Source organism: Anticarsia gemmatalis, chromosome 8 (assembly GCF_050436995.1).
Source record: "Anticarsia gemmatalis isolate Benzon Research Colony breed Stoneville strain chromosome 8, ilAntGemm2 primary, whole genome shotgun sequence".
In the NCBI taxonomy this organism is placed as follows: Eukaryota; Metazoa; Arthropoda; class Insecta; order Lepidoptera; family Erebidae; genus Anticarsia; species Anticarsia gemmatalis.
Window position 1 is genome coordinate 1,080,838 of NC_134752.1, and position 22,631 is coordinate 1,103,468.

Here is a 22,631-nt window from a genome sequence, read left to right on the forward strand (position 1 = left end):
GCTAATTCCCTGAAATGAAATTTTCTTGTTTTCTTTTTTTCATTGATCCAGTATATCAACAAATATCGTATGTAAAACATAATATAGATAAATAAAATATCTATAAATCGTTTATATATCCACTCAAGACAGTATAGACATTGAATATATTACAATAACTCTGGAATATGATAGTATACTTTGTTATATTGGAGATTGACAATAAATCTCATATTTTTTAAGATATATAAAAACATTAAGTCGTGATGATAGTTACAATTTGAAAGTGTATTCATATGTTACAATTTCACTGCTAAACTGCTGAAATGATTTTAATAAAGTTTCAGCATGGAAAAAGTTGAACACCTGGGATCAAACATAGCCTACTTTCATTAAACTCAATCTTTAAGGGCTCAAAATAAGTGAAGCCAGTTTATACGCAAACGGAATCGTGCTGTTATATTGAAAATTAAAAAAACCATACAGATTCACACATTAAATTAAATATTTACTAAAGTAAATATGATATTATTTACTTTTATATATTTATTGTCAATCTCCAATTAATATTTTTATATATCTGTTTATCTACTGAACATTGACTATAATTGCTAGATGCCAGCCTCTTAAATATTCACATAATCTCGAGATTCAAGACTGTATATAAACGTTATATATATGTATTATATAGACACCCAATCGTTATACTAAAGTATGGCAATACTTGTTCCATAGAATATTTTCGAAGCTGGCAACACAGTACCGTAATGTAACAAAAGAAATCATCCCTTTTTAATTTGCAGCTTTATAATCCTATTAAACGTCTGTTTGTTTATGAAGGCTAACCTCAAAAACTGCCAAACTTATTTCTGTATGTATTTGATGAAGCTAATTATCATTTAGCAGTTTTTTATTCACACATTTAAATTGAAAAATAATTCCAAAGAAATCAACATTTTCTTTAGTTTTGAAATAAATCTTTACAGTTCAGGCTTCATTATAAATAATAGACACTTGCGATCTATACAAATAGACCGGATTCGATTCCCGTAATGACACAAAAATATTATTTTGTTCTTCTGATTAGACTTGTGGTACAACTATATAAGAATATCATTGATCTCGCTTACTCTTGTAGACTTATTAATATGAGTGAAAGATTCAGAGCATTGTTGCAAGCTCATAGAATTTTACAGCAAAATATATGTACTCACTAATCAGCTTGTGACCAAAACCGATGCAAACTAACGTATATAATGCGATAAAGATCAGATCTTTATTTATTAATAGATTTATGCCGTGTTTCAAGCGGAATATTGACAGATTTTTCTACACTTGTGCTGTCGGTTTATCCAGTAGATAGGGTATCCGAGACTATTCCATAAGCCGTGAAACTGGCTATTAAAATAACGGCATAATTGCTTATATCATTGTTACTTTCCCCATGTAGTTATACCACAAGTCTGAATCTCGCTACACACATTACGTATGGTAATCTTGCGTTGACACGCCAAGGCAAGATTTCACCTTCTACCAGTTCGTGTATCATTTTACTCTCTGTGCTTTAGGCCTCCCTTCCTCTTACGCTTGCTACGCACATGTTCCGGCCGGCACGTTCGGTTCGACTGTATTTATCAAACAACAAAACCGACTGGAAGCAATCACTGAACTTGTTTGCAGTTGCAGCTGTTGAATATGTGTGTAGCAAGCTTTATGATGATATTAGCCACATATTACAAAGAAACATGTATGCGAGCGATATCAACGTAAGTGGAAATAAGACCTTATTCTTCGTAAATGTGTAGGAGATGATAACAACGGGTTTGTAGCGAAGCGTATAAACAAATATAAAATAAGGGTGTCTTCACCGTGACCGCATCAATGTTTGTTTTCCTTCACCTTAAAGCTCGCTTGCCTTACATAACTGTTTTATAACTTAGAGTATAACTTAGCACTCACTAATCTAACACTGTCTCGTCCAATTGTTTTGCGTATCACTATTATTGCTATGTCCTTTCGCGATGACCGGTGACCGTCACCTATCAGATTTTCTTTATAAATACATTTTATTTTATGTAACATATGTTTATTATACTTAATTTCTGTATCTATTTTATTATAGAACAGAATTGATCGTTCCATCTTCGGATAGAACTAATCAAAGTTCTAATCAAGCAACAGGCCACGACAAGGTCACTAGACCAATATGGTTCCTACACAACCAATCAGCCAGGTGACCAATCGTGCAACTAGTTGACCATCAACTGATCGAACAACAAATTGCGCTCGCAGTTGAACAACAAGTTGGTATACAAGTTGGACAACATGTTGGACGACCTGTTGGGCAACCAGTTGGACAACAAGTTCGCCAATTTAGCTATACACAGTGAGCTAGTCGGTAAGGGGTGTATCGTGTAGAAAATCTGAAGGTTTGGTCTCCGGTGAGGGGCGCGGGCGGCGCGGGGCGCGGGTGTTAGTGGCGCAGGATGGCGGGGCGGGCGCGGGCGCGGGCGCGCGCGGGCCCGCGTCAATATGCGCGCCGCTCCTCCAGCTCCGACATCTGCAATGTACACATATTATAATATATTATCTGTATAATACAAGAACATAATTATCTTGAAACGTTTAAGGTCTTCTTACAATGTGACATGATGACATTTCTTTATCAAACTTGCACCGCGGGAATTGGAACAACATAGCAGCAACGTTCACAATAAATGATTATTTAATTTAGGCCAGCCATTAAGCGACTGGAAGCCAGGCACATTAAATTGGGATAACCACAGTTAAATTGTGGGTCTCGACTGTCATACTCAAAAATCTTCGACAGCCGTTCTCATTAGTCAGAAGCTTTAAAGTCTGACAACCAGTCTTACCGAAGGGTGTTGTATTTCATCCCAGGTATCTGGGTTGTGGAGGTCCGATAGGCAGTCGTTACATGTAAAATCCTAGTATCTATATGCATCTGGTAAGCCTGGAAGCCGACTTCAACATAGTTGGAAGAAAGGCTATTGAATTAGTAATAATCTATACTAATATAATAAAGCTGAAGAGTTTGTTTGTTTGTTTGATTGTTTGTTTGTTTGTTTGTTTGAACGCGCTAATCTCAGGAACTACTGGTCCGATTTGAAAAATTCTTTCAGTGTTAGATAGCCCATTTATCGAGGAAGGCTATAGGCTATATAACATCACGCTACGGTCATTAGGAGCGGAGTAGCAACGAAAAATGTTACAAAAACGGGGAAAATTTTGACCCATTCTTTTAGGTGACGCAAGCGAAGTTGCGCGGGTCAGCTAGTATATAATATAATGTGTGTATAGTTACGTTGGAGTGTCGGGCGCGCTTGTGCGGCGGGTCGTCGGGCGCCTCCTCGATCACCAGCTCGCCGCCCACCGAGCCGCAGCTGTCGCCGCCGCCCGAGTAGCCGCCGCTACACATACATATACACTTAGTATACAGATCAATGCAATGCTTAAAGCTTACACACAATATTGTTATGACCAATAAAACAAAATAATACTGTACGAATACCATACCAATGAATTAAAATAAACCAATAAAATAAAAGTAACATGGCAGATGTCATATTTCAAGACATACAGTCAAGTTGGGTAACTTTGAATCATTTGGGTAATATTGACAGTGAGAATTTAAACTAGTTTAGATTATTTTTTCCAATGAAAGCAACACAATTGATAAAGATTCATTTTAGTTTTGCAAACTTTTATCAATTGTGTTGGTTTCATATCAAACGTTGTACGTCCCGTTATACATAAACTGTCTTTCTGAAAAAGTAGCGTAAACTCTCATTAGTACGTTTGGTGGAAAAGTCAAAATACTGTAAACTAGTCAGAGCTTACACCACGTTTATAAATAAGACAGTAATAACACATGGACGTGTAAATTTCATAGTAAAGAGCGAGAATTAACAATTGTTTATTAAACCACCACAAGCTATTCAACTATTCCAAAGCACTAAATAATCTTTTATGCCGAAATATCTACATATTAGAAGTCATAGATACATTACACTATAAAAATATACGATTTTTTTTTGTAATTATGTTATGTATATTATTTCAAATACCTATCACCTATCAAATTTTCTATCTTAATCTTATTTCTAAATGACTATATTTTATGTCCCACAACACTCCCTTTTTATGTCAATTAAAACAATTACTAGGTATTAAAGTGCACTTACCCGTAGTAAGGCGAGTGCTGGTGTATGACGACGTTGGCGGGCACGTCCTCCTCCTGGATGGACACTAGGTTGCCGCCGGTCGTGCCCACCACGTACTTCTCTGTAACATCACAATACAAACATTATTACATGATTTAGACTTGTCCAATATGATATAAAAAAAAATATATTGTAGAACTATATACTATACTATAACTATATACTATAACTAATACTAAGAAGCTCGTGGCTAAGTAACAACAGTCTAGGTTGTGCCGTGTAATAACTGTATGAAGGTATGATAAGCAGTCGCTCCATGTAGAATACTGGTATTCAGCTGCACCTGGTGAGTCTGGAAGCCGACTCCAACATAGTTGGAAGAAAGCCTAGATTGATGATGTTACTATTTCGTCTTCTTTTTTTTCACCTATCTTAATGTAGAAGTATCATTCCGTAACAAATTACGTTACTTTCAATACAGGAACTAGGTTTATCTTTAGCCATAGCTTCACTGTATAGTATATAATATAGTTCATACTGCACTATAGTGTCACTATATACAAGAGATAGTAATAAATAGCGCGCGTACCTTCCCTCTCGCCGCCGGCGCCGTTGGTGACGACGGTGATCTGGTGTCCCGCCATGACCAGCGCGCCCGTGCCCGCGCTGTAGGCCAGCCCGTGACCTGCCACACAACGTCACTCGGTTACACTCACACAAATACTCATTGGTACATATTGTTTGTGCACACGCTCATTACTAAGTTATTTCAGTATCGACACTTTCCGCTGATGATTATTCGTTTAAATGTTTTGCAACGGCCGTTTGAGGTTTGTTCATCGTAGTAAGAATCTTTTGCTTAGAATGTACGATTATTGCTTATAGCATCACACCTGTTAAACCCGAACGTGTACGCAGTGGTGTACGAAATACACGCAGCGTCACAACTTTAACAATGGTAGTCGCATATAAAAGAGAGGGAGCCCTTTGATATGCAACGAGCAAGTTACCAAATATCCTAAGATATAAAGCAAAAGCACTGTCTGACCGGAAAATCGAAGCCGGGAGACCACACAGAGAGAAAATACTTTCGTAACGTAAATAATAGATAATAATGAATAGTTTATAATGTGTATAAGTACCGGGTGAGCCGGGCGCGCTCTGACTGACGCCGGAGCGCTGCGGGAACAAGTACTGCGTGGACTGGCTGTTGTTGCTGCTCAGGCGCTGCTGACTCGACTGCGAACATACACACGTTACTCACATAAACTTGTGTACTATTACTGGTCACTCCTATGGCTTCAATTAGAAATAAGTCTAATAGTTTGTACGTATTATGAACAGAAATAAGGCCTTTCAAGTATAAGCGGCATCTGTTACTCAATATAATCATATACATTTGTTGTATCTATGTGTTATATTTTTTTTTTATTTGCCCTTTTTGTCCCACTGCTGGGCAAAGGCCTCCCCTCTTTCTTTCCTTAACTGTCTGTCTCGCGTCATATTCTGCCACGATGGACCCGCGAATGCCGTTATATCATGATGCCACGTACGTCGTGGTCGGCCTGGGCAACGATGTCCATCTTGTTATATTATCAATGATTATAGTACGCACCTGTTGGTCCTGTTCCTCAGGCGGGAACAGGTCGGGCGTGGGCTCGCGCGACAGCTCCTCGGGCGTCACGAGCCCCGACACGCCCACCTGCGACGGAGACGTCGGCGCGCTCCTGCAATAACAACACAAACATACTCTATTAATAACCGTTACATTCAACATTTATTATGAGAAAAAATCAGAAGAAATTTGTTGAAAATATACAGTAGCCATTCTGTATAGTCTGTACCGTCAAGTATAGAAAGTTTGACATTTAAAATGTATTGCCAAAATAGTTATTAAGGAGCCCGGTAGAGGCGCTTCACAGCTTTTAGTGTAAAATTTCTCGATACCTAGCCGGTTGTCGGTAGTCGATAGTAGTAGAGAATCGAGCTAAAGTACGCGCCAATTTTTTTTTTTGTATGTGTGACTATAACAACCAGCCAGTGCAAGGCTTTAAACAGTAAAAACTAAAGACGTAAGAGAGGATTGCGGTTGATGGAGATGTGGAGGAACGAGGTGATCGTGTTCCTCCAACCAAAGGGAGGATCCTCCGACCAGGCGAGGTGATCGTGCCTGGTGGGCCTAGGCTGCCCGACTGTTGTAGTCGGGAACTTGTACATATATATAGTCAGTTGCAGTGCAAACTTCGATAGCGCGATCTAGGACTTGTGACGTCAGTCACACTGCGCGTGGTGGTTGATTGCGCGCTGGTCCCAGTAGATGTCGCTTGTTATGTAGCGAGCCGCTACAGAGATGTCACGACGGCGACGCTACCGGTCCATCACTTGCACTTGTCTTCTTCGTTTATTGTTTTTAATGTTTACCTTCCATGTAGCAACTATTCAGGTACACACAGTTGTTTAGCACATACATTACGCATTGGTTGATCATAATTATAAAGTAATCATTGCACTTGGATTTGTCGATTCACGTCCTACATATTTTATCTTAGATTTAAAGTAGTAAATTGCATATAAATTTATGTTGTCATTGATTTTTATAGAGTAGTGTGAAACAAATATCTGTATGACCAACAAATACTTGTCTCAGGCCCCCAGAAGTTACAATATTTATAGTGCGAAAGATAGTTAAATATGAATGATTACTAATAATTACCTTTCGTTAACGTTGGTCAGCATGGAAAATATAAATAAAGCCAGCATTGTTGTAAAATATCATTAGCTATGTACTAGACCGTAACTTCTTAAGGTAAAGGGTGCCTTTTGCATTGCAGAATAAGTAGATACTGAATACTATGTTTTCCTATCTATCACTTGATTTCAAAAGAACCTGTATTGTACTAATAAAACATCGTAAAATGCTAATCCAGAACTATACTATGCACTATCATTTTCTCGTCTTAGCATACTATCATTTTGATCAAATGCATGGCTGTTTTGTTTATAGGAATATATTCTATGAAAACCGTGATATTTAAAAATTACGCACTCATGAACTTTATATAGCTGACATTAGCTGGCCTTTGTCTAGCATTGCTTTTGATGTACTACAGTATGTAACTCGAGCCAGTTAACTTTGTGTCTGAATATAGTAGATCAACGACGAAGGTGTCATTCTGTTCAATCATCCAAACTTCTTGCTATTTAGCTTTTTGTAACCGAACCGGCTGATCGCAGAAATAACATTCAAAACTTGAATATTATTTATATTCTTAAATATTATGCTGTCATTACGACTTTTACTAGTAACTTAGCGACAGAAATGCTTTTGAGTATATTTTAAAATTGATCGAAGTTTCGCCGTAAACATAGCAGACGTATAAATTTCGTGCGTTTCTACGTCTCCTTTACCTATATGTCGCTTTTGATTGCTATATTCAGACACACAAAGTTAACCTACACATACTATAAGTGATAAAGCTCTTAATAATAAATAAAACAGTATATTTATACCTGGAGGACAGTCCAAAAGGTGCTCTGAACTGGACGCCGCGCGGACGCCGCGGGCGGAAGGCGAGCTCGATGAGCTTGCCCTCGCTCTGCGGGTCGATGCGCCAGAAGCTGCCCTTACCCGGCTCCTCCTGGCTGCGGGGCACCTTGATGAAGTATCTGGAATAACCAACATGACAAATATAAGTAAGCTATTCATTCATTAATGTTAAGATAAAAGTCAGAAATTTAACTGCCTCTGTGGCTTTAACTTTTTCATAAAACAGCCTAAATTCGTAATTCGTCTTCCAACTCCTCGGGTGTAATTTTGTCTCATCAAAACTAATATTGTATATTCGTAAGCCTTATCGTGTTTATAATCCGTTGACACTATTTCGCAAAATCAATTGCTTGAGTATATATGACGATCCTGAATTAAAAAAGGGTTTCCTTTACAAATCAACCTCTTAGTGCTGAAATATTGCAAGTCCAGTTACACCCGGTTTCTGAGGTACATTTAGCGGCCGTTTATCTTTTCACTAGCGTTAAAATTCATACAAAAAAAACGCTATTGAATAGATTAACTACCGCTAAATGTACTTCAGAAACCGGGTGTAACTGGACTTGCACTATTTCAGCACTAAGAGCTTACCGGGGGTGTAACATACCTATTTAGTGAGTAACATACCTATTGAGCGATAAATTGTGACGTATAGAATTCTGCCAGCCCTTATCAGCGGTGCGGTAGTAGGGGTAGTGCTTGGTGATGTAGCTGTAGATGCCGGAGAGCGTGAGCTGCTTGTCGGGCGCCGAGGCCACGGCCTGCACGATGAGCTGCGCGTAGCTGTAGGGCGGCTTGGCGTCGTCGCGCGCCTCGCGCACCTCGCGCACGTCGCGCACGTCCCGCACGTCGCGGACGTCGCGGGAACTGCCGTAGCCTGACTCTGAGTTTGATGATGTCGCCTGCAAGAAATTTACATAAGACATAGTAGAGGATGTAATATAAAAGTAACGACTAACCTATTAACAAATCAGTGGCCACTTAAAATACATAAAAATCTAGAGGTATTATTATACATTTCTATTATACATTTCTACTAAAATAATCTATAAAGATTTTTGGATCATTCCAAAAGTTGACGAAAAAGTAAGTCCTTTTCCACCACGCTGGCCAATAGCAGTATGTGCATTGCATTTCTAAAAGAACTCTTAGGCATGACGGTTTTATAGCGATCTTTTTCTTCGCCGATAAGACAAGTTAAAATTATTTTTGAAAAGCTCCGAGAAGTCATTGGTGCGTAGAACAACTAAAAAGAGGTAATACAAAGTGACACTCACCGCAGTTCCATTGGAGTTCGGCCGGCCGTGATCAGCGAGGGCCGCGTAGTGCGCGACCAGGCCGAGGTCGGCGTGTCTCCGGCCCGAGGAGCCAGCGCCCCGGGGAGACGTCGGACAACTGTTCGCTGCACTTATTGTACCTAGAAAGTGATGTATATGTTTTAGATAATGTAGTATCTGTGGGGTTATTTACACTTCCTACTTTCTTTGAGGAATTCTTCATGTTATCGGCATCTAACCTAACCAAATGATTTTTATTGCCAGACTTTCGACAGTTTAACGTACCATCTCTATAGATTATATAATGGTGATCAAATTTCGTCTCCTGCTTCACTATTCCTTGAGCTGCTACCTATCACTTTTGCTTGCTGGTCCTTAATAAAAATATTCAACAGCAGAATGCAAGGAGAATTGGGAGTGGTCGCCATTTATACTTATACCTTGCAGCTTCACCAGGAGACAAGACTACTGCCGACGACCTCATTCGCAATAAGAATGTTAGTTGAATCACGATATAAAAATAGTCTCATTTTATACTACTCTCAAGAATAAGTATCAAGTAACTCAACGGACCTGTAGGAGAAGGTGCTGGACTGCGTCCATCACTGTCCGTAGGTATAGTGATGCGTAGCGGCGGCATCGGCGCCGAGCTGCCGCCAGCGCCGCTCTCCTCCACCAGCGACTGGAACTCTAGGCGAATGTTCGTCGAAGGGAAGCGTAGTGTGCATCTGGAAATTGAGAATAACTTGTTAGGAAATCGTTTTATAATAACTTTATTGCAATTCCAAAAAAGCACATGTCTCATTATGAATGTATGAAACGTGTGCTCTTTTTATATTGGATGAACCAGAATCTTATATCAAATTGCAATAAAATTTAAAGGCTAGATCATCAGATGTTTCCTTCAACGAAAGTAAGTACATTATCAAGCATTATCTATGCGCAGCTTATCAAAAGCTACAGCTTTGAGTCTTGAAACCTTGAACTTTCAAACTTTCAACCAATACTATAACTTTAGCAACTGGTATTAAACTAAATAAACGATCATGAATCTGATAATTCAATATTCTTTTTTATGCTAGAACAGCCTGTATATTATTATTAAATTATCTAGTCTACTTAGTTCAATTATTTAGTTTCCATAACTGTCACGTAAGTTAACATTAATAATAGCCTTTGCATCGTTATTCCTCGCTATTTGGCCATCTGCCGACCAAATAAAAACATTAAAGGATTGAAACTGGTGCAAAACTACTTTTAGTGGAATAAATCAATAGTTGGCGCCCAACGTGGGGCCAAGCTTGGCGCCAGTGTTAAGCCTATAGTCAACTACATTGCACCGACACGGCTACATACGCAATTTAAATGACTACTAGCTTTGTAGAATTCAATGCATAATACAATTTTCAAATCGTGCATCTTTAAATTATCCAGTATTTTACTTACTTCACCCTTGAACGGTTGTAACTACAAGGGTTGTGTTTTAAATGGCACATTATTCTCTGTCCGTACCAATAGCACCGTGCGCAAAATACTCGTAACGGCAATGACAAAAAACTCTCGTCTACAAACAGAATTGTCCTGTCTTTTTTGTTTCGCACTGGACAACCTATGTCTATAGACACAACCGAAGCTTTGGCCTGAGTTCTACCTTTAATTAATGCCTACACGACAAAGCCTGAAATACCTTTGAAAGCATCCAGTCTGGGCAATAACAAAGCACACAGGCAATCGCACAATCAATTATTCATATCCCTTTGACGTTATCGATATGTTTCACATGTTTTCTTTGATATTGGCTAAAGGGGGTGAACCCCGTTACAATACTGCATAGAGTCAATACGTAATTACAAGACAAGTCTATTTCTTGTCAAGGAAATATACATGTAACGTTTACGATTTGAGCTTGAACTGGATATGTAAATGTGACATAATAGTTTCGTATTTGCGTGTGCGATTGTGAAACATGTATTTTAGATACATGAATAGGACGTCAGATTATCATTAATGTGATGAATGCTTATAAAAACTTTCATGAAACATTGAAACCTTAACTGAGTCATTTGAAAGCCATTATCAAAACTGAAACTATTGATTAAAATTTTAATATTCTTTGGCGCCCAACATGGGACTAAACACTAAGTACCCAACCAATATTTTTCTTTGCCTACTTTATCAGACGTTAACGGCATCCAGGCTAGTATTTATGCCCCACCCCTCACCCCTCAGGCAGTGCAGTGAATTCAATAAGCGAACAGACGTCGGGACGCAGCGGTCCGTAATGAACTGTCGGCATGACAACGCGCTCAATGCGCTTTAAACGGGACATAAGCCGTCTGGAGTACGCAGACGGAAAATATATAAGTTGATGGTAAAGAGAAATGCATACAAAAGAGAAATTGAAGTCTTAAAAGAATTTATGAAAATATCAATTCTTTGAAGTTAAATATTTGCTGCAATATGTAAGTGGAAGTAAAATCTAGTAATTGTTAAAATAACTTCACATTGAGTGAAACACAAAGTACGAATTGAAATGAGATTTCTTAAGTCGTAAACATTGTTTTTCACCAAATTGTCTGCCTTTTAAATCTACCCTAGCTGCTGAAATCTTAAATAAAGCATTCCAAAAAACCCACAACGTTTCATATTCAGTCTGTAATAATTCTATTAAACAACTTATGAAAACGAGGACACTCCTAAGATGACATAAACACGTGAATAGCCAAGACACCACACGATCGCACCCGCCCACGCGTCTATTGACGTCCATTCATATCCAGATCAATGCATCCGTGGAACTCTGAAGCTTGTACGATGTCAGCATTTCCGTTGCGCTCGTAGCAGAAATTCAACGGCACGTTTTAGTTTTGTAAATACAACCACGTTTTGTAAAGTTATCTACATATACTTATTTGGTTATACAGCATATTGAAGAAGCAATTTCCTCCTGTAGTCCTATATTCAGCTAAAAATATGAGGTAGTCCATCTAGATTCTAGGGCACGCGTTCGAAAAGCACCTGCCCAATATATGTATATACTGATGGGTACTCTTCGTGGACTAGGCTAGGTACTTTTCGTCAAGGTGCTATTCGAACGGGTGCTCTAGATGGACTACCTTACAGATATGTCTATTTGACAACTGGTGACAAGAAATTTACCCTTTTTCTTAACCTTTTCACCGCCAGAGTAATATTGAAAATCGGTGTTCCCCACGCCAAGCAATAAATTCCTTCGTTTATACCTACAAAATAATAGTCACGGGAAAAGTGTATATCGATAAAACTTCGATTAATTTTACGTGTTCTTATATTATGAGTAAAAATTGCATAAAAGTACCACAAAATTTTATTGAATTTCTCCCATGTGTCAACTTTACACTACTCAGTACTCATTACCCAAAAATAACAATGATATACACGAACAATTTGCATAAAAAAAGTACTTAATTCAAATATTTTATTCAAAAAGTCACAGCACTAATCCCAGTTGTGACGACACCTTTTGACGTTAAGAAACGCCACTGGCGTGGTCAGCGCTGCGATTTCAAATTTTGCCGCCTTATATTAGAGATGTACCAGTGTGACCCGCTCCTGCTTAGCACGGGTATTTAATAACAATATTTCTCCACTATTTCTTGAATGTAATATTATACATAAAACATTCCTTTTTAATCATTCTATCTATTAAAAAAACGCATCAATATCTGTTGCGTAGTTTTAAAGATTTAAGCATACAAATATACTATGTAGTGATAACATATTTCTAATATTGAATAACGACAAAAGTAGTAACTATACCTAAAAGGTACAATAAACATAGATAGTACGTATTGGCATGATAACTGTGTTTTTTTGTTAGTCCTACAACATTAATAATACCTTTATTGTTTGTTTAATGTATTCAAACAATAACTTACCTCTAAATCGTCACTCCTTAAAGATTCTGCTTCAGAATATGTAACATCATCTTCTACACCTTCTAACACTCTCAACAGCTCTTCTGTCGTCATTTGACTTGAAGACATTTTTGTGGCGCAGATGGTGTACGAAAAATTTATTATACACAAGAATTTATGTACCTATTATTAATAACGTATTGCAACAACACTACGAGTGTCCAGCAGCGCGGGTGACGTCAGAGCGCGCCGTCTGATTCCGTCAGTGGCGTACGAAGCACTGTAAGGGATTCCGCTAATAGAGATGCGCGAGAGTTGCCACAAAATGATCGATTTGCACTTATTTAGTCATGAGTTTATCACTAGATATGGTAGTTTTATTACATATTTAGGTTTGTATTGAATCTAATTTAAAACATATCAGACAAAAATTTTTTTTTTTCAGAAAGGAGTGAAGTATTTCAATTTGTTTTCGAAATATTGCATAAAGTGTTTAGATTGTAGTCCTTTTCCTTGCACATCACTAGTTGACGCGTCTTCACGTCTGTGGCGTGGATTTGCGGGCTAAATTTATACATTTTGCATGATGATTTACTTTGTTTTTTTTTTCAGGTACAACTGTCTAATTATTATATGTCTTTGTGTAATAATGTAATAAATATGTTTAGGTAATAATAACAGGAGAAAGAAAACACTTGAAACGTATTGTTGTATGTTTATTTTGAACTATAAAAAAGTGATATTTTTGACGTGCTATCACGTCGATGGCGTCGTGAGCGATTTTCAATTTTACGTCTCTTAACGTCCGTGGCGGTGAAAAGGTTAATAGAGATAGAAATTACGAATACGGAGACAATCTCAAGATGACATAAACACCTAAATGGCCAAGACATTTCTCGTGTCTATAGACGTCCATTCATATTATTTCATATACATATCAAAGCATCCATGAAACTACAGCATGTACGTAGTCAGCGTTTCCTTTATGCTCGTAGCAGAAATTCAACGACACGTATGTACCTGGGATTATAGAGCGTGTTCAGAACTTAGTATTTGCGGTAGATGTTACACAGGTGTTTCTGTTTTGTACTGAAATTGTAGTACGAATTCTAATGTTACGGTTATGGTTGCTGCCGTTACTAGTTTAGTGTTAAATAATACACGAATTAAAATACGAAATGCTCTCCATCCAAATGAAACTTTAATCCTCCAGAGAATTTAATTGTCCCAAAAAGCACCGTACATTTATTTTTCAAGTAAAATAGAATTTTACCGAATATTCAGAATAAGAAACGCATTGTTGCCATATCACGTAGAAAATGTTGGACCTAAGACAGGACGATTTCAATCAGTTTAAAGTGTAAATGAAAACATTCACGAAATCGACAGAATATCGTCGTAAGCAGAACCAAGGATATTAACTAGTACCAACCATTATACCGACTTACAATAGGTTTATTCCCGTAATCGATACTAAACCAGTGGTATTGGGGTTTCCCTATCTTAATTACATCGTCACCGATAGCTCTCACCCTAAAAACAACACATATTTACTTTGGACTCGAACACAATTAGTCAACGGGAATACCCCGGAGTGTTTCTTTGAATCGAGCATTGGGAATATCTGATAGTCCATTAAGCTATGTGCCTTTTAAGTTTTGCTGTTAAGTAAATAAATTAGGCTAAAAGCCGAAGTTTTTTTTTAGAAAACGTCTCCAAGCCCGTCTATAACTAGTCTGGTGACGATAATCCCACAAGTACTGTTTTGTAACAGCAACGTCAAAATTAACATTCATCACAAGCCTAGTCTTACTTCCAACTATGTTGGAGTTCTTCCAGTCTCAATGGATGCAGCTAAATACCAGTATATTACATTACAATTCACAATTTATATGAAACACTACATAGGAACAATTTGGTACACCCGTAAACTAGAGCTTTACTATCAATCAGAAGTACACTCTTTAAATCGTAAAGCGAAAGCTCCTTCAGTACGCAATAAGGCAAACCCATCACCTATCCATTTCAGTACACACGCATCTGTCTAAAGCTACATATAAATAAATCGCGCCGTACAGAGTGCCTCGTAACGCCTCCAGCGCGAAATAAACGCACATTCAGGTCACCACACATATGAGATTCGTAGTTTTAGAGAAAACTCGACAGCGCGATCAATGAAACAGACAGTTGCAAGCGTTTATTGAAAAACTGTTAGTTGTCTTGTAGCGAACGTGAAATGATGGAAAAGATTGCGAATTGAATCATGATTTAGCAAACTGCGTCTGCTTTGAGTATCGACTGCTGTAGGGTACTTGGTAAATTAAGCTATTCAATTCGGTATAGTTGCTATCATTCTTCCAAAATATTTCTTATCATCAGAAATCATCGTGCTCATTATTTAGTTCGTTTCACAGAGCTACTATATGTTCTGTTATACTCCTGCTCATAATATATACAAGTTTACTCGATGGAGCCGTAAGTTTTACTCGTAGTGATCGCGTAGCTCGATCGAGTAACATTATGATAGGCATCTTCAAGTTATCGATTTTGGCTTTAAACCGTATGTGAAAACTAACGCTAGATACCGTATATGCGTACAGCATAGGGCTCTAATGTATACCGACGTTATCAGAGTGCTATGCAACGTATTCGCGTGCTAATGTCGAAGAGACGTCGCTGGAAGTACGTGCGATATTTACACCGCCACTAATGGCGGAATAGTGTGTGGGAAATAGCCGTTTTGTAATATATTCACTGTGGTTTGCGTCAAACTAATGTTTGTATTTAGTGGCGCAAGTATTGTATAAACAGTTTATTAATCTATTAACCTTTTTTGTCCCTTCCTTTCCGTTCTTTAAACGTTATAATGTCGCAACGATTAACACAAATCGAGGGCCTGTCAAAAATAGAAATATCCACTAGAAGTCCTATGCAATACATTAATGTTTCCTAATCACGATACCAAAACTCACACGTCGATAACCACAAAAACACTTAACTAACATATACATAATAAAGAGATTTCTTGAAAAAATTTCAAACCTTCGCCACCCCACCGCCTGTTCTTCCAAGTTTACTAGTTTACATCGAATTCTAGATATATTTTCCATACAGCACAATTCCTTACCGAAAATCCAAAATACAGCTAATCAGCAGTCACATTCTCTATCCAAGCAGTCAATTAGTATTCACATTAATAAAACAACCATAACCCAGTAATAAAGTACTAACCGTATATTTTACGATGTCGCGGCGGCAGTACAATTGTCGTACATAAAAGCATTATGTATTTTTATCGCGATGGACGTTTTACTACTTAGTTAGAATTCGTGGGGAGATATAAAGTTTTTTCGGAAAAGCTTTTTGATAGTCAGGTAAACTAGCATTATAAAATTCGTTGCTAAGCGGATAGTCGTAAAATGTAGACCGAGTGAAATTCGAGGAAGGAATTATTACTTTAGACTTATGCCCAAGGTGGATACTGAATAACCGATTATGGCAATATACGAAGCCTAGGGATTTGCTAAATATAAAAGTAGAGCAGGAGCTAGGAGCTATAGATTAGGAAATCTATTCCTTTTTATCGTAAGCAGCATATTCTAACATAAAGCTTCAACTTGAAATCTTCAACTCAACAGCACATTCAGAATTCGAAAGCAGAATCTAGAAAATTAATTTCTGCTAGAGCATAAAGTTTAACTAAAAATACTTTGAATACACATCTCAGAAATAGGCAGGAAATTAATAACTATCATTAACCTATATAATAAGGTCATACTAAAACAGTACTAGGTAAGAACTTCCTCATAAAATTCCACCTCCCCATAGAAAATCTTTTAAGAGAATCGATCACCGTGATTAAAATTCCCACTACACATTACTGGAGGTTCAATCCCGTCTAGAATGTTCTCAAAGCCTGCAAATACCCGGCAGTTTTATCAGCTGCAATCGTATCGAATATTTCTAGTATTTTCTACTACACGTTATTAGATTGGACGTTTTCTTATTAAAGTTGCAACGCAATATTGACAGGCAGCTGCAATTCCGTTAGAGGAATTGAGGGAGTAATGTAATAGAAGAATAAATATAGTTTATTTAATGCTTATTCCTTTTTACTCTTAGGATATTTTCAAGAACAACTAGTTATTTTCTTCTGTCTCTGGTCTACACCTATGTGAAGAAGGCGTGTTTGTTTGTATGTAACTAGTTATCTTAAAGACTGCCTCCGAGTATACGCCATTTCCGAATACCATATTGGATTAAGCAGCCCAGAGTTCAGTAACTAGACCTTTAGCTAGAGTGTACAATGTACATCCCTTGGCAAATGAGTGATGAGAGTACTATATTTGCGTATTTCATACTCCATTCCTACACTGCTATATATCACAGACAAGCCATAAATAGTGATGCAACAACAAATAGCAAATTCCTTGCTTTTAAGCAAATGCACGCAAGAGCTACAAAAATTCAAAGCTCATCTAAAGTGCTTTCAAACAACAGCTGTGAAATCTGTGACGTACTCGCAGTTTCTTTGCAAACTATGTTCGATGCAATGCTCATTTATTCTGTTTACACGGTACAAGTATTGCAAAAGTTTGCTTCAGGTATTTTCATCATAAGTTATGGAAACTTCGCGTAACTTGCATTCTTTATTATGTCGCAGCGGCACGCTGACAAACCGCGCTCGATGCGACTTTGGAGCAAAATATGTTGCATATTGTGTAGAAAAGCTGATGTCGCATCAGCTTTTCTACACAATATGCAACATATTTTAACTTTTATAAAATACTAAGTTTCAAAACTTTATCTAGAAAAATTCTGGTAATTTTTTATTGAAAATTAAACAAGCTGTTCTTTATTGTTGTTGACAGGAAAGAATTAAAGTCGTTAAACGGCGCTAAAACATATCCGAAAACCAATTCAAATAAACCCATTTTTTATTGTCCTAATTGCATCCTAAATTCAAAACAAATAAACGCAATGCCATCTACAACCTAAATATCATACTACCTAACACTTAATTACATAAGTTTGATGTACAAATCAATAGAGGGCGTTAGTAGTCGTATAATCGTGATTGCGGCCGGTAATTTCTTGTTTACAATGACGTGGCTGGGAGGAAAATATTGTTGTTCTTTGTTTACGTTGAGCAATTCATTGATGATTTGATAACATTAATGATCGTTTGATTGGCGGACGGGTCATTGAGATTCTTTTTATTTGTATCTTACGATTGTAGGGTGTTAGGTCATGACTGCAGTTGTGTATAATTTTATTGTGTTCCTTTTAGAGGATATGGGAACGACCTTCTTTGAATCATTTTAGCGTTAGCGTAAACAGATAATGAGATAAGTAATTAAGTTATAAATTGCAACAATTTCTTGCATTTGGTTTTGTTTACAAAAATCATCTAACTATAAGCTGTTTATTGGAAGAAGGAAAATAAATAGATGTAGTGGTTTTAAGTTTATTATCAAAATAAATATTCTAAAGATTTTTCAACCGACAATTTTGTACTGTACTTTTCTTTTCTTTTCGAGACGGCAAAGGATTCACAAAAGTCAGTTAGAAATTACTTTACAGGGAAGCAAATAAAATATTTTCCCAGACAAAAAAAATGTAGATGCCAAAAACTTGTCAGAATTTAAAATACCCGTCAAATTACCACACATTGTTATAGAAAATAACAATAAAGTTAAATTTCATATGGACCCAAATCATGACAGACATTGAGACATTGAAGTTATTATTATAGCGTGTGACACGGGACGATGGGATGAGCATGGGTGCCGTTATTGAAACGCAGGCCCTTGTACAATTTACTATCAACTTGAGAAAGGTCACTTATAATAACATTAATACATACTAGTACAATATGTTAACTTAAATGCAAAAGTCTGTAGGTATAGATGTCTGTCATGATCTTGTGGAGATACCGCTGAACCGTTTTTCATGAAATTTTGGACATTGTACAAAACTCAATATAAAAAAAACGGATACATTATTTTTCTAAATCAATAATGTTGCCGTAATAGGAGATGAAAATTTTTAATGCGTGCGTCAGAGAGAGACTTTTGCATGTGTAATATCAATATGAACATGTAGGTTAATAATTTGATCTGAAGGTTGATTTTATAAAGATCGTAGCAAGCGGCGTTCTTTTATATATAAATGCATGTATTTAATTTTCCTATCAACAAACACAGCAAAAGGTACAATCAAACTTCAATTTGTTCATATTCACGATACATCCAATATCAGGTCACTAGCGCAAAAGAAAAACACACATATCATAATTGTTATTTAATAGTTTCGTAGTACAAACACTGCAATGTAATAGTGTTTCACGGAACCTGTGGGGGTTGGTCTTGCACCAACTGCACCCTGGCTTGCAGGGGTCGCCACTTCTGTGTAAAATCGATACGTCTGTATTTATCTCTACGACGCTGTGGCGCCCGTAAATACAGAAATGGAACGATGCACTTTGGTCAAGCGCGAGTCGTTATTTAAGGCAATTGTAAAATTAATTGTTTAGTAAATTAAATTAATGTCGGTTTTAGGCGTAGTGTGTTTGTTGAAAGTGCTGATCGATTGTGCTAATTATATTATAGTGTACTTTTACTGCAAACACGTTTTTCCATCTCTACCAGTTCAAAGCTAAACTTGATTAACGTTTATTTGCACATAATTAAAGTGCTAGCATTATTAACAAACCATCAGTTAAGTTTTAACTGAAAAATGTTCAAACTTCGCCGTAATATAATATCACCACTTTGTCGATAAGTCTGTTTTCACGCGAAATAAGCACCACAATTTTAATATTAATATGGATATCAAAATCGTTTGCTTTCGCGATATTAATATTATTATGATCCACAACGGCATGCCAAACAAAAACACGGCACAATCGTTGTTATCTCATAGATAGGTACTGTTATCAATCATTAACATTATCTAGCATATCACGGCGCCGCAGCGACGTCTGTTTCCAAGCAAGGAATATTTGCTCTTATCATAAATGTTGTAAATATTGTACTTTTTACTAGTACATATTGGATAGAAGTGTCGATAAATCCATTGAGCAACTTAAAAAAGAAGGAGGCATTCAAGTCGTCTTTCTTTTTTTTAACTTTTCGGAGTTGTGTGTATTAGAAATAACAATTATCACTTGTTCTAACGGTGAAAGAAAACATCATGATGAAACCTTGCATGCCTTCAAATTGTATAATACATTTCTTGTGGGCATGCAAAGTCCCCATCCCGCACTCGGCCAATGTGGTGGTCTCGAGGCCTAACCCTTGTTTGGGAGAAGACCATTGCCCAAGAGAGGGACAGTAATGGGTAAAACAAAGTATCTACAAATTCTACAAGCTTGCAGCTAACAGCATTATTTGGTATAGTTTCTCCTCTACAGGATAAAGAAGCCAAGCCCCTCCAGCAAGCAGAGTAATCATTTCAGCAATGGCTGACAAAATTTACATTACTTTATCACTATGACAAAGTCCAATTTACGTACGTCATAAGATAATATCAAAATCACGCTAAAGATTAAAAGGTTACTATAACTTTACGAGAATTGGTCAAGTGTTATCTGAGAATTATTTCAAGATTTATTTTGTTAGTGTTTATACAAAATAATTAAAACCGGATCTAAACCTTCTTTTTTTTCAAGAGGTTTCTAGGGGACTGTTAGAACATTAAGTACTGGCTAACGATGGATTAAAACTTATATTCATCTTGCTTATGGTTTTTGTCAACCGTTAGTCAGTACTCTTCGTTCTTGTGTTGAGGTCATAATAATCTGGTATCAAATTAACTTAATACATATAAGCCTATGTCTGCGGCAATGACTTGAGCAGGGTCTGTATGTGTCCTCTAGGTACGAAAAAACTAAGCTTTCCATAGTCAGCTACAGACTGGTTAAAACATGTAATTCATTACTGTCCCATTAATGGGGACCGAGTCTCCTCCCGGATTGAGGAAGGGGTTAGGCCTTGCGTCCTACGCTAGTCAAGTGCGGGTTGGGTATATAAATTCGTGCCAATGATTATTACTGAACCTTACTATTCAATCGTTTACCGACCGGTAAGCAAAGCTAGCTACGATGAGAGATTTCCATATGCATAGCATAATAGCTCTCTTAATTTGAAATATACCAAAAAACTATGTGTAAAAAGCTAAAATGTATTCCCAAAATAGATTTGATTGAAAAGGTTAATGGAATATTTATCGATCAATTTGTATAGGAGCTTCAAATTATTTCTATAAAAAGCACTGATTCTTTTATAAAGTGGTAACTGTTAAAATATTCAAATTGTATTTGTTTGTTCCGTTTCATATTGATGAATGAATTCTCGTGAAACATTCGAGCACTTGATTGATAAAAATATAAAATACCGCGTATTTTGAGTCGGTTGAAATTAGTTATGAAAAGAAAATATGGGATTTTAAATAAAATGTTAAACCTGTCAATTTAAAAAAAAATATCTTTACACATAAATATTAACATGATCATGAAACAGCGGCATTTCACGTCAAAATAAATACATATATAGACTGGATTAATTGCAATGCATTTGCATGTTGCATATGCATGTTCATTGAAGGCTTATATTTTCATGCATATTTTAGGTTTTAAATCACGAAATACTTAACCTGACCTCTAATTATACGCAATCAGTACAAGCTACTACAAAAATAACTTTATTTATCCAAACACCACCAAGTTCCTACTAGTTTCGAATTTTCAACTTTGCACGAATAAAACGTTTCAAACTGAACACAGCAACTTTAAAAGCTTATCAACAAAGTAAATAAAGGTGAGTACAGAATAAGCAATTGAAAAGCAACAACAAACAATGCTTGTAGCGACAGAGAGGGGCGAGTTGTCGTCGAGAAATCAATAGCACGCTTGTTTACAACTAAGTACACACGCACATGTGCGATTATCGTTGCGACAATACTAGACTTGAAGATTATGCGGATAAGTTGCGGACAGTTAAAAAATGACTAGTAAAAATATAGTTTTTTTAAGTAATGAAGGAAACTGTATTTCGTAAAACTTGTTATCGGCAACTATAATTTGTGAAAATCACATGGAAAGAATTAGTGCATCAATTTAGTGTACGTGTTTGCAAAGCACAGACTTTTTTACGTACTTTGTAGAGCACTGTAGGACATCACTGTTGGGCAAAGACCACATTTGGCGTCCAATTGTTTTAACTACGTACAGTAAAACACAGGCAACGGGGAGAAAAAATAGCGGATCTTGTATTAAATTAAAATCCACAGTCAATTTAGGGCACAATGCCTGTTTGCAGCACTTTTTCAAAGGAGTAGGTAATTACCTCAATCAAGGGGGTACTGTAGCCTGTTTTTTAGGGAGAACAAAACCCCTTAAAAAACAACACAAACAATGTTTGTCGCAACAGAGTAGGGGCATGTCGACAATCGTGAGAAATCAATAACGCGCTTGTTTACAACGCTAAGAGCGAATGCACGTTTGCGATTATGCAACGATTGAAATGTCGGAGCTTAAATATGACATTTCGTCGTTTAAGTTCTATCACCACGTGAGTAATTTTTAGCAACTTTTCAGGAGAGACAATTTTCAATTTCTTTCTTTCGATTCTCTTATAACACCAAAATGTCAAAACTTCCAAAATATGACTTACGAGGTGATAGAACTTACTACTTACTTAGAGATTTATGTTTTGTATCTCTGTCTATGGCTAAGTGTCGGGTAACC

At 36.9% G+C, this 22,631-nt stretch overlaps 1 protein-coding gene across 1 annotated transcript in view; it reads right to left on the reverse strand.

Annotated features, from left to right (window-relative positions):
* Positions 1–2,374: 2,374 nt before the first annotated feature.
* The window catches only part of FoxK (forkhead box K), a 67,915-nt gene continuing 47,658 nt past the window's right edge, over positions 2,375–22,631 (reverse strand). The window contains exons 2-11 of the mRNA XM_076117008.1: positions 9,561–9,715; positions 8,988–9,127; positions 8,338–8,612; positions 7,674–7,829; positions 5,779–5,890; positions 5,306–5,402; positions 4,753–4,848; positions 4,185–4,284; positions 3,305–3,410; positions 2,375–2,539 (exon numbers count right to left, since the gene is read on the reverse strand). Coding sequence (XP_075973123.1) covers positions 2,507–2,539; positions 3,305–3,410; positions 4,185–4,284; positions 4,753–4,848; positions 5,306–5,402; positions 5,779–5,890; positions 7,674–7,829; positions 8,338–8,612; positions 8,988–9,127; positions 9,561–9,715 — 1,270 coding nt within the window. The 3' untranslated portion in view covers positions 2,375–2,506. The remainder of the gene's footprint in view (positions 2,540–3,304; positions 3,411–4,184; positions 4,285–4,752; positions 4,849–5,305; positions 5,403–5,778; positions 5,891–7,673; positions 7,830–8,337; positions 8,613–8,987; positions 9,128–9,560; positions 9,716–22,631) is intronic.